Source organism: Drosophila bipectinata, chromosome 2L (genome assembly GCF_030179905.1).
Source record: "Drosophila bipectinata strain 14024-0381.07 chromosome 2L, DbipHiC1v2, whole genome shotgun sequence".
NCBI classification, from domain to species: domain Eukaryota; kingdom Metazoa; phylum Arthropoda; class Insecta; order Diptera; family Drosophilidae; genus Drosophila; species Drosophila bipectinata.
Genome location: NC_091736.1, coordinates 22,755,980 through 22,769,235, shown reverse-complemented (window position 1 = coordinate 22,769,235; position 13,256 = coordinate 22,755,980). Strand labels below are relative to the sequence as shown.

The 13,256-nt window shown below is 38.9% G+C and overlaps 1 protein-coding gene across 1 annotated transcript; it reads right to left on the bottom strand.

The window, feature by feature from the left end:
• Positions 1-417: 417 nt before the first annotated feature.
• On the bottom strand, positions 418-7,129 carry LOC122322207 (uncharacterized). The gene is made up of 3 exons (XM_070277460.1): positions 6,970-7,129; positions 807-1,396; positions 418-732 (listed from the first exon to the last, which is right to left on the bottom strand). The coding sequence occupies exons 1-3, from the start codon at positions 7,127-7,129 to the stop codon at positions 418-420; spliced, it is 1,065 nt and encodes a 354-aa protein (XP_070133561.1).
• Positions 7,130-13,256: the final 6,127 nt, after the last annotated feature.

Genomic DNA, 13,256 nt, shown 5'->3' with positions numbered 1-13,256 from the left:
AATCTGCATTACTTATTTTTGTTCCAGGCTGATGAATCAACTTGAATTTATACGATTTCAAAAAAATTGCTCGACGCATCATCGGGTTGGAAATGATTTGAGGGATTGGCTTTTCTGTCGCAAAAATTCCAAGCAGTGGGCGATGATCTGTAATACGCGTGAACTTTCTTCCATATAAATAGTTATGGAATTTTTTGACACCTGCGACTAACGCTACCGCTTCTCTGTCTGGGAGTAGTTCCTCTCTGCCTTTGACAGCGTGCTCTGCTCCTAACCCGTATGGTGACGCATCGCAAGTTAAGATCAGTGGGCGGTCCGGAGAGTAATGAATTAGGACCGCATCTGATGCGATCAGATTCTTTAGTTCTGCGAATGCTTTTTGGTGCTCTGGACGCCACTTCCGTTGTACTTTATTGTCTAGAAGTCTAATGTCTCCGCAATGGTGGCTTTCTGGGGCAAGAATGAGTGATAAAAATTGGTCCCAGAAACGGTGCCGGACGTGACGACCAATGGCAGATTGCAGATTGACGTGTCGGTGATTCCCTTGACCGGAATGGGGTTACGTTGATAGTCGCTTAGCTTTAGGAGGCACTTGACGAGATCGGGATTACCGTTTGGCCAGATGTATCGATACGAAGATTCCTTCATGATGGTGACGGGCGACCCGCAATCGACTTCGAACTGGCATGATCGACCACCGGAACTATTTGATGAACGCGTCCGTGCGATGGCCTGTTGTTACGAATATTACTGGGCGTAGGAGATGAAGATTTTGTTGACCCAGCTTGACTGTTACTGCGGCATACCCGACGTATGTGGCCATTTCGACCACAGGAATGACAAGTGGCGTTGCGGAATGGACACTTCTTACGGACGTGCCGACCCCCACAACCCGCACAACTTGAACTTATCCCGTGGATGGACTCGATGCTCGAAGACTCGAGGCGTCGGATATTGTCGCCTCGAATCGACAACGCACTCGTAGCGGCTGCTTCACTAGTGACGGCTCGTTCTATGGCCCGCTGTACCGTCAATTCGGGGTCGGCTAGCAGGCTTCGCTGGAGACCTGCGTCGCGCATGCCACACACAAATCGGTCCCGCAACATGCGATCCAACATCTGTCCGAAATTGCACCCTACCGCCAGGCTTCTTAATGTGGCCATGTAGTTACCGACGGACTCGTCGGGTTGCTGATCACGCTTGTGGAAATGGTAGAATGCAGCAATCTCCGATTGGCGGGGTGCCAAGTGACTGGTTAATATATCATAGACTTCTGTTAATTCCAAATCACTGACTTGCCTGGGTGATGCTAACGACACTAGTAACTCATAAAGGGGTGCGCCCGCTAGTGTAAGAAACGCCGCCTTCTTCCGGTCCTTGTCCACGACGCTATTCGCTAAAAGGTACAGCTCGAAGCGATCTCGGTACGCCTTCCATTTCCCAGGGGTCGAAAGGTTCCAGAGTTCCAACTCCCGCTATGGCGACTCCGCTAGTTTGGAAGACCGCTTTTCGCTTATCAGTACTGGCCGTAGTATTTGGCTCAACTGTACAGCCGCTCTCAGCGAGACTCCCTCGTGGAGTTGATTGATTATCACTTATTTCTTGTTTAACCTCTTCGCCGGCGCTCTTCTCAGCTTGACCGACAGTTCGGCGCTTATCCATGTGCTTGCTTCAAGAATAATACGACTACCGCAATTCGACGTACGGTAAATACATACTCGTCACCATCAATTCCGTCTCTCTTTCTCCCTGTACGATAATTGTTGAATTTAATTAGCTTACGCTCAGGGATTAGTATCCCATCCTCGTCGCCAATTTTATGTATGCGCAAGCATATATTAAATTTATTCAATATAATTCAGTAATGAAAATAGAAGTAACAATTAGTACAGGGGGGTATTATAATGACGGGGAATTGATGGATGGCCGTGACTGCAGCTCGATCTGCAGGGGCTGACGATTGAGTGAAGACTGACTTCAGTCGAACGAGATCGCCGCACGAGAGAATGCAGTCGCATACCTAGCACGGAGGATGCCTTTCGAACTCTGCCATTCGTCGCAGAGGCTTTGTAGGCTGATCGATAGAGTCATTCCACAGAGACTCGGGGAAACTTTTAACGCGTTTTCTGGAAAACTACATTTTTCGAGCTGACACTAAATATTTCAAATGCCGCCATTAATTTCTTAATTTTTTAACTATTTGGTTCAGACGAATTTTACGACTTGTAGAAGAGTCACCAGGGGGTTCCTGGTTCCGTGCATTGGCGTGCCCCTTGTCCAGCTTCCAGAAACATTTAAAATTTTTACAAAATCATCTTTCAAATATAAGACATATATCTGAAAAGTTTAAAGTATCTTTGTTTTTTTTTTTTTTTGTTTGTTTTCGCGGTAATAAAAATATTAAAATAAAAATAAAAAAAATAATAATAACTTTAAAATAAAAATAACCTGAAGAAAGCCGATTTCATCTTTCAAATATAAGACATATATCTGAAAAGTTGAAAGTAGCTTTGTTATTATTTCATCGTATGCTGTGAGTGAAGCCATGCAGATATCTACTACGCTGTGATCCCAACGCAAAGATAGATTCAACAGTAAAGAAAAGTCTGTTATATGGTGATATGTCGCTATGCCACCCCAAGCAGTTGTCAGCAGTGGAATGGGCATTATATTTTCTGCTACTTGCATAATACTAATACTAATGCAACCTCGAGGTTTTCAAAGTAGAAACAATTTTTCCTACAGTCGCCTTTGTTAGCGCCCATAAAAACTCTTTCTTGGATAACTTTAATGTTTTTTATCCAATCGGGAAAAAATTTATAAGACATATATAAAACATGGTTAACATTTCATAGTCAAATAAAAAAGACTAGCTTAAAAATGGTTAAGCCACTTCGGAATCCAAAAGAATTTAGCTCTAGCAATTTGGTAATGTGGAGCTTTATGAAACCATGCTTGCAAGCAAAAACTATTGAGCTACAAAAGTTTGGAAATGTGGAGTCCTTAATTTTTTAAAAAGCTTTGGAATAGCTAAGAATTTGATTATGCCTCTATAATTGGAAGCGATTGGCTTTTTCTTATTTATATGCAGACAACTAGTATTAGATTTCTTTCACATGAGGAATAATATCGAATAGAATAAATTTCATAGCAGCTAAAATAAAACAGCAGACCCTTTTTTTTTTATCTTGATAAGCAGCATAAGCCAAAAAAGTAGCAAGAATAAGTCGACAATTGATGATGGTTGGTAGCAAAGAACCCATTTTATGTTTGCTTCTTTTAGTTGGGCATTTTAATTGTAATAACTTTCCCAATAGTGTCACACATATGCAGCCAGATGTAAAATCCCTTCAAAAATTAGCCAGAAAATTGTTTTGTGTGTATGATCCAAATAAATATTAAACCAAATGAAAGCGATTGTTTTATTTCAATCATTTATGCTCAAAGATTTGCCAAAAGTTGATCGGCTTGGGAAAAATGTGGGTAAAAGTAACAAAATTTTTGTTCAATAAATTGAGGCTATTGGAGATATTGGAGTCCCCATCTACATCTCCCCCCATTTTCACATTGTTTTCTTGAATGACCGTCTATAGACATCTCACCCATCCCGATCCGACATTTCGTTTAAAAATTATTCAAGAAATACGATTTTAACAGCATTATTCAAAAGAAAAAATAGCTTTAGCTTGTTCATGTGGTTGTCTGTTTAAATTTCTTTAAAACAAGAAAGGAAAGCTAACTTCGGGCGGAACCGAAGTTGATATACCCTTTCAGTTGAAACCGGATATATATCGCAAGCATCGGATATAGTTGGCCAATTAATTACAATAAAATATCTAAAAAAAAGTGTCAAGCTTCTTCAAAAATACCAAAGTTGTTAATGTTCCCAACTAAAATACCAGTATATTCGAGGCAATTTCCGATCGCTCAGCAATACTTATATACTGCGTGCAAAGGAAAGAAGGGTGTGTGCAAAGTTTCAAGACGATTCTTTTGTACAGATTTTATGCGGTCTTGGGGATATGCCACATTGGGGACTCCAAGTCGGATGAACCAAGGAAATAAATATATTTTTAGTAAAATAGAGGTCGTTAATTTTTTTGACCATCTTCTAATAAAACCAAGGACATCTTGAGCCTTATTCACCATTGTGAAAATATGGTCGGCAAATTTAGTTGTAAGTCTAATACAGTGGTGGGCAAACTCTCATTTTACATAGCTCGCGAGTATAGGGTAGGAAATTCTGCCGCAGCGTTGCCGGCACACTGACAGTGTGAGCACTCTCAATTTTTTTTAGAAGCTCTCTCAATTGCTCTCTTTTCGACTTATTTGACATCCCAAACTTAAAAATCAAAATGTTTCCACTGAGAAACATTTTGTTCAGAAATTGGGTTGGAAAAAGTTTTCTTCATGGAGAATACAGATAGGGAAGCGTAGTTTTTCATTTGTTTAAGAAATGTTGCTAGCAAAGCTTTTTTTTTTAATAAAGTACTCAATTTTAGTGCCCATTCCAACTTTTGAATTAACGAAAAATGAAATAAAAAAATACGTTTTGTTCGCTCAGTGAATTCTCTGCCCGCATTGTTTTCTCTGCTACGCACACACTCAAATTTAAAACATGTGTTAGTTTTGCCCCCCACTGGTCTAATAGGACACCAAGATCAGTCTGCATCTACATCTGCATCTGTAGCTCTCTTTGTGTTCGGAAGTTTACTACTTATTTCGCTCATGTAGCCTCTCGTTTGCACCGAGAGCAGTGCAGAAGTTACTGCTACCCAACTTTGTGCGTGTGAGGCAGTTCGGTGCGCGTGATCTGCCGGCGTGCCAATCCCACCGCCTGTGTGGATTTGCCCTCGGAGGCTATAAAACTACTTATTAACATTCCAAACTTAATGTGGCAACGTGATAGCTGCGTCATCGGAAATGATTGAGCTTCCGTCATTGGAAATTGATGAGCTTAATAATAAGGTTGTGGATCTAGAATCGTTTTTCAAAAGCCTTAAAGCCAAAGTGGATTATGCCCTGGTAAATGGAGCGGCTGGACCCGCTGCACAGTGGTCGATTTGGCCTCGCTAGCGGCATTTAATTATGATTTTCAAATTTAAATAAACGTTAATTTAAGTTTACCTATCGATAGTATACACCTTGATTAGATGCTATTTGATGTTTTCTAAGCTCATCAATAAGCTGATGATCAGCTGTGAACTGTCAAAGTCAACATATGTTTCAGCAGTTGATATTTACAATTTTGGCGCCCTTTTACTTATTGGTTGCATATTTGAATAAATAGTGCAATTTACGATTATTCTAGTGCAAGTTTGGTTTTTAACAACTATTAAGGTATGTGCTACATAGAAAATCTGTGCTTGTGACGTGACAGTATATGTGTTACTTATAAATTGTAGTGGATTTGGAGTGTATTAACAATGTGCAGAATAGAGCGCACACCAGTCTTTCGTGAAGTATAACTTAACAAATTCACCTGCATTCACTCTGGTTGCAATTGTTTGTTAAAGTGTGAATTATTATCTGTCCGAAATGTCAAGTCCTGCGTATCTACAATTTATTTCACTTTTTAGGAAGAATGTCAGTGTCGAAGCGCGCACTTTTCTTAGGATGGCACGGCGAAGCCGTTACAATCAAATATTATTGTAACGAAAAGGAGTTTTTCAAAATTGGGGAAAAATAGTAGTTTTAATAGCGGGATTGTCCAGTGGTGGAGAAATGCGATGTAAATAAGGCAGCTTTTGAAAAAAATGGCTAGACACGATTTAGAAATGATGGACGCCCAGAGAAAAGTATTTCAGAGTGATGCAGAATAACTCAAATCAACAAACTATCAGGCATTTCGGAGAAAGTCTTGACGGATGCATTGTTGTTGGCTGAAAGTAGCCGCTTGTATAAGGACGGAAATACATCAAGAATTGTGTCGAAGCTGAATGCTGACGAGGAGCTTACCGGGGATATTATAAGACTGGACTGGAGGAAGATTTTTTCCAAATTTAGCTGCGCGCATAACAAGAGTAACCAAATTTTAATATTCCGATTTAGCTTTATCCTTCGAGCATTGTCCTGTGGACATTACTTAAACACCAATGCATTCGGATCGTACGCTATGGAAACTGCCGAAATTTTTGTTAATAAATACCCTTGGTTTGACATGCCATCTTCTGTTCACAGAATTTTAATTTTTTTGTGTATAATGTATATACAATTTTGTATATAATGTATATGTTTCTTATTTGCTTCTTGCATAATATAAGTTATAATTCTATTTCTTACTTTTTTTCTTTAGAATACAAAAAATTTAAAAAAAGTATTTTTTTAAATAAAAATTAAAAAAAAACACTATAATTTTCATTTTTGTCCACATAATGCAAAATTGAGTAACAAACCGAAAATAAAAAAACCGATTGAAGATGTCTCTAATATTTTAGAAGTTATTAATTTAATGCCGCTAGCGAGACCGAATCGACCGAAGCACTGTGCGCTACCCTGATACCATCCTGCGTCTTTGCATTCTAGTGGGTCCTCCGCTCTGTAGAATCTCCTCCACGATGCGCCCATGCAACTCGTAATGCAACCCATTAACCACTCATCGCCAAAGGCTTGGGGATGAGCCCATCTTTGGAACCCTTTTCAAGGACTCTAATAAGGGTTTTTCCCTTCGTCACTTCGTCTGAAGTGACGGGGATACCCCCTTCGTGGATCTCTGCCTTTTCGAGCTTTGCGCGATCTCCTTGGCAGGATCTGACCCAGTAAGTTTCTTCGGCTGTAGCCTCACAATCGCCTTTTTCGGTTTGAAGTCGGGCAGGACCTCCCTTACCCACTTGCAAACCTCGGCCTGGTCCGGGTTGGCTTCGGCCGATGGGTCCGCCCTCATTAAAATGAAGGCTGCTCTTCTCCTTTCTTTTCAAGAGCCCTTCCGTTGCGTCGAGTGAGACGCTTGGTTTACCCGGTTTAACCAACCCCGGCCGGTTGGTTTAGAGGTTGACCCTGGGGTCTTCCTCTCCACGCCGTTCGGTGGTCCCATGGCTAGCCCCGCTTTGAAAGAAGATGCCTTGGCAACCTCATCTGCACCCTCGCGTCTCGCCTTCAGATGTTGCCCCTCTGTGGGGGGCTTCTCCATCTCAGCAACTCCTTGGCTTTTGAGGGCCTTGGAGTTTCACGGGTCACTGACCCCCTTTCCGGACTTTTTAAGGAGTTCCGTTCTCCGCTTTGGTTTTTATTAGGTAAGTTAGAACTCATGTTTTGGTCCCACGAGTAGGCGGGAAGGGGTTCGTCCATCATGACATAGCCCGCGTGTCACGATAAGCCTGGTTAAAACTGGGAGGTCGGAGGGTCCCCCAGAGTTCGCATATTAGCGTCCGGGCCCCCCATCGGACACGAACCTTCGGCATATGCTGTTCCACCTTGGATTGGGGTGATTTAAGGAAGGGAGTGTTCTTCTCCCCACCCGACTACCATTAGCCAGCATCCTCGGCAGAGACATGACCTTACCGGGACCTATTACCAGGTCTATTACCTATAGACGACCTTCTATGCTATTTTCTTTCTAGACTTAATGCAACCACGTCAATTCGACGTCAGGGGTTTTTTCTTTCTTTTTGTTTTTTTAATTGCGCCATTGAAGTGAAAATCTATTCTATAGCATGCACGACTCACCGTCGTGTCTAGACAGCGCCTACGTACTAACAACTCCACCGCACACACCACAAACCCCGCGAAACCACTGCAATGTATTGCTTCGAGAATTTCCTAATCAAGGCATTCTCCCTTAAGCAACGTTCACTTTCAAGTCTTCTTAAGTTACCCTGTGTATATGCTATCAACTAGCTTAACTAGTTTCATTGCTCCTCTGAGCAATGAACCAGCCGCTGTTACCTGTTACCAGCCGCCCTCACGTGGAGAGTATAGTCGCACTACCAGTGGTGTACACAGTTACGGCACGCAATTGCTTGCGTGTGGGTCCCCCTGTTGTACCCGTTGGCTGACGGCCTCACTCAACCAAATTTTCCTATATTATTTTGCAAAATACCCTCCAAGAGTTGAAACGAAACCAAAAACCTTCATTAAAAAAAACTTATAAAACAAAAGCCTAAAGGAGCTCCTGTTGGAACCCTAACGGAGCTCCTCAGTACAAGTATGATCTCCTAGAGTTCATATCCTAATAAAGCAGCAAATCATCCAGATTGCTCTGGAAAATTTTGGTACTAACTTATTGCTACCTGAAGACCACTTCAGAATTCGTTTCACCGGGTGCGCCTACCTACTGGGCAGCAGATTCAAGAAAACATACATTATTGACATCGCTGAAACAAGAAGACTACAGCTATGCGAAAACCCGGCGGAAACATAAGGAAACTTTACGTAATTGTCATAAACCCAAATAAACAAAGATCAACAGGGCGAAATAGAAAAACTGTCTTCCACCTGATTTCCGCTGAAGAAAAACTTTCTTCCACCTAATTTCCGCTGTAGAGAGCTTACCCAGATCTCCAGCCACCAATCGAACCCCATCTGCTTTTAAGATCCCAATTAGGAGTATGAGTGCGAGCTCCAAAGAAAAAGTTAAAATCTTTGCCTTTAACTTACAAAATGTCTTCACCTGTCAATAAATAATTCACTATTCCAGACGTCCCAAACCTATAGGCCTCTACCCCAAAAAAAAACTCCGGGCTATGACATTAGGGAGGGGGTGTGTTTTAAACAAACTCTGATCATCTGAGAGATTGCGAACACACCTTGGTAGGAACAGTTTGATTTTCTCGTACCAGTTTGGCTTCAGAAAAAAGCATGGGACTATCGAGCAGAGAAACTTCATAATATCTGAAATACGTGTGGCCTTTGACTTACCTAGACATATCCCAAGAATTTGACCGCGTTTGGATCAACGGCTTTGTTTACAAAATCAAGATCTTTCTTCAACAAAATACTCACAATTTTCCCAACTTGTATACCAGAAACAGGCTCTTAAGATGCAATAAATTGCTGTAGCTGTAGTTTCCCAGGAAGCGTACTAGGACCAATCTTGTACATTCTATACACTGTAAACAATCCTGCAAGCCGCCAAAACGCTGACGACACTGCTTACCACATAGGCAGTCAGCTTACCTGGAGGAAACTTATAGAGGACCGGAATAAAATTAAAGTTCAGCTCTTTTCCATTTTCAAATAACCTCTAACTAGCCTACAAAGTACTACTTTATAAACCCTGTTTAAAACCAATATGGACGAACTTTGGGCCAACGCAGGTAGCAGCAGTAAAGAAATCATCCAACGTGCGCAATCGAAAATTCTGAGAGCACGGCCGCTTGGCCGCTTAAGAATTCTTCGTCATCATTATTTGTAAAACCTTTATTTGTGTCTTTCTGTCCAAGGTAAAAAAGGACACTTTGACAACACCGATTAAAACAAGAAAGGAAACCTCGGATATAGTTTGCCGATCCTTATGAGAGTGTCATAAGAAAACTAATTTATTAAAATACAAAATTAAAAAAAAAAAGTCCAAGCTTCTATTCTCAAAAATGCCAAAGTTGGCATGTTTTATCAAATACCAAAGAGCTATTTTTCTAACACCAAAGTTATAGCATTTCCGAACAATCAGTTATATGACAGCTATAGGATATAGTCGGCCGATCTCGTCCGTTCCGACTTATGCAAAGGAAAAAATGGTAAGTTTCAAGTCGATAGCTTTAAAAATTAGAGACAAGTTCGCGTAGAAACAAACAGACAGACGGACATACTCATATCAACTCACGAGGTGATCCTGATCAAGAATATATATTAATATAATAATATAATATAATATAATGTATAGGGTCGAAAATGTTTCTTCACTGCGATGCACCTTTTTAAAAAAAATTATAATACCCTATAATACCCTCTGCAAGGGTATATAAATTTGTTCGAAATGGCGTGGCATATTTTTGACATTAACTTGATTAGTTAGTGAATTTTGCTGAATTTGAATGTATTAGTTTTCCAGACAATATTTCCAATATCTTGTTTTGGACGAAACCCTACGGGTGTCGAACCGCCTTCCTAAGCGTCCGCGAGGGAACACCATAAATGGACGAGGAATTAACGATTTTTTGTTTGCGTTAAATATAAATTAGTCATAGAAATAGTTAGGCATCGAAAGTTTTTCAAAATACCTATCTGCATTGGCGCCAGAGAAATATGCATGGGACGTGGTAAAAATTTGTCAAACTTTGGGCACTTTATTGGTAGTATAGAAGTCTTCATGCCAAATCCTGTAGCTCTATCTCTCTATTATGGCTATTTCGACTCGGCTGTTGATGAAGATCAAGAATATATTCTCTTTCATACCTACATTGCCACGAATACAATATAACCTTGCACTATGGGGTTTTTTACCACTTTGTGTGGCATTTAATCATTTTTTGAAAGTTCTCTGATTTAAAAAAAATTAATGGGAATGTATTAAGAAAAAATCAAACTATTATGCCTCATACTCAAAATGTTAATTCTTAACAGCGTATGTTAGCATAACAGTCAGCTGTTGCATCCGAAAGTACGTGCGCTAAGTTTGAAATTTTCACATATTGATCTGTGAAATTAGATTATTTGTTTAAAACTCCATTTAAAAAGAAAAATAGTAATGGGCACTGATTTCACAGGTTTATACTACATGTTAAATGTATTAACTGTTTAAATTGTGCGTGTCTATACTAACATTTGGTCATTTTATAGATGCACCTTAAGCTGCATTTTGGGAAACAAATTTCAACTTTGGGAAGAATTTTGAAATAGAAGGACTAGAAAGTTTTCAATGCGTCCAAGTGTATGTTGTAGCGTTGTCAATACTGAGCAAAGGCTGTTAGTCTTATTGTGCACTTTTCTCCACTATTGGTGCAATTTGAATTTTTCTTAGATAACCTCACTTTCTCCAAAGCCGATTTGGTCGTTTTTGGAACAGCGAAAGGGGCCAGGCTGAACAATAAATGGCTGTACAATGTTTTTTTGAACGCCATGCAAATGAAAATGTGGATAATGCCGTTTTGAAAAAAAAAAGACACCAATTTTCAATGGAAGTAATGGAAAATACGGTGCTTCCAGTCGGCTATTTTGGAGAAGCTGAGTCCTGAAACAAGCTATATAAATTAGACAGGCGTCACCACTCAAGAAAGCACAACCGATTACATTCCTTCGCTGATGTGTTCAAAATAGCTATGGATACATCAGATCCAATTATTTCGTCCTTAATTTATCGAGATGCATAAAAAACTAAAGTCTTATACTTTCAATTGAGGTAATTGAGATGCTTTCGTACGAATACGAAAATAATGTTAGATAATATTGATATATTATAGAAAATGAAATAAACCAATAAAAAGATTAATACTACTGTTTGAAGGAATTTTTCTTTTCCAACTTTTATATGCATTTGTATGGAAGAACACTGAAATCCGGTATTTTAAACTGATAGTTCCCAGGGAAAGCGTTATCCGATTTGGTTCAAAATTGCTATATCGTATTAAAATAGCAACAAATATCAGCTCCTTAAATTTCATTAATTTATCTTTACTTTTGCCAAATCGTTCCTATGGGAGCTATAGGATCCAAAACTGACCGAGTTATTAATTAATGCCACAAAAACAGGTCAAAAACCCCATAGTGCCCATAGTGACTCTACGAGTACCTGGTATTAAAGAAAAGAAAAATATGGAAATAAAATTTTAAATATGGAAATATTAGAAAAATATTTTTTTTGGGGAAAATAGCAACAAAATATCTACAGGAATTTTGGATAACCAAATACTGCAATACGTACAATATGAACGTTTTCTGATATTAATATACATTCTACCTAGTGTCTCTATTGTCCGTAATATTAAGAAAATTGTAAAATTTTTACTTTCTTCCAAATTAAACATTTAACAAGAAAGAAAAGCTAACTTCGGGCGGAGACGAAGTTGATATACCCTTGCAGATAAAACCGGATATATATCGCAAACATCGAATATAGTTGGCCAAACCTTATGAGAATATCATAATAAAATCAATTAATTACAATAAAATATCTTAAAACAAGAAAGGAAAGCTAACTTCGGGCGGAGCCGAAGTTGATATACCCTTGCAGATAAAACCGGATATATATCGCAAACATCGAATATAGTTGGCCGATCCTTAGATTACATCATAATAAAACCAATTAATTACAATAAAAAATCTAAAAAAAAGTTCCAAGCTTCTATCTTCAAAAATACGAAAGTTGATATTTCTACCAAATACCATTTCCAATCGTTCAGATACATGGCAAGTATAGGATATAGTCGGCCGATCCTAATGAAATTTGATAGGTTGGATGAAATTGGAAAAATAGATGAAAATCAAATGAAAGAATAGAATCTGTACTAAGTTTCAGCTTTCTATCTTCAAAAACACGAAAGTTGGGTCATTTTCGATCGTTCAGTTATATGGCAGCTATAAGATATAGTGAGCCGATCCTTATAATATTTGCCATATCGTATTTTTTTGTCAAAAGCTCTCATGTAAAATTTGAACTCTCTAACTCTTAAAAAATCGAAGTTATTCCATTTCCGATCAATCAGTTATATGGCAGCTATATGATATACTCGGCCGATCACAGTCGTTCCGACTCATATACTGCGTGCAAAGGAAAGAAGAGTGTGTGCAAAGTTTCAAGTCGATAGCTTTAAAACTGCGAGACTAGTTTGCGTAGAAACAGACAGACGGACAGACAGACGGACATGCTCATATTAACTCAGGAGGTGATCCTAATTAAGAATATATTATCCTGATCAAGATCAAGGGTCGGGTATGTCTCTTTCACTGCACACATTTGACCAAAATTATAATACTCTTTACAAGGGTATAAAAATACATGTCTATGCCCATAATTATTTTTAGAAGTAAATTATAGTTTTTTGAAAAAATTCTGAAATAAATGTATAAATATCAGGGACCGTAAATAATAATGGTTCAAAGTTTTTTTTATTTCGCTCAGAACATAATAGATCTTTTTGATATTTATTGTTTTACTCAGAATATGAACTTTTTGTCATTTTTTAAATAAAACTCAATGATTACGGTCTCTGATATATATATATAAACTATTTCGCCTAGATATATTGAAGGTAATTTTTAAAACTTTTCAAATGCAATCATTCTGGAAAATGCAGAAAAGAACTATCTCTATGTCAACATATCTCTATTGCCGACGATGTTACCACATTTGTTGAACCCACCATCAATAAATATATCATTGC

Excerpts from the sequence above, each read along its gene's own strand:
- LOC122322207 (XM_070277460.1), bottom strand. The coding sequence starts at position 7,129 with ATGGAGAAGCCCCCCACAGAGGGGCAACATCTGAAGGCGAGACGCGAG. Across the intron at positions 1,397-6,969 it reads CTCTAAACCAACCGGCCGGG|CGAATAGCGTCGTGGACAAG; the intron begins GTTGGTTAAACC and ends TGTACCTTTTAG. Across the intron at positions 733-806 it reads GAAATGGCCACATACGTCGG|GCCATCGCACGGACGCGTTC; the intron begins GTATGCCGCAGT and ends TCGTAACAACAG.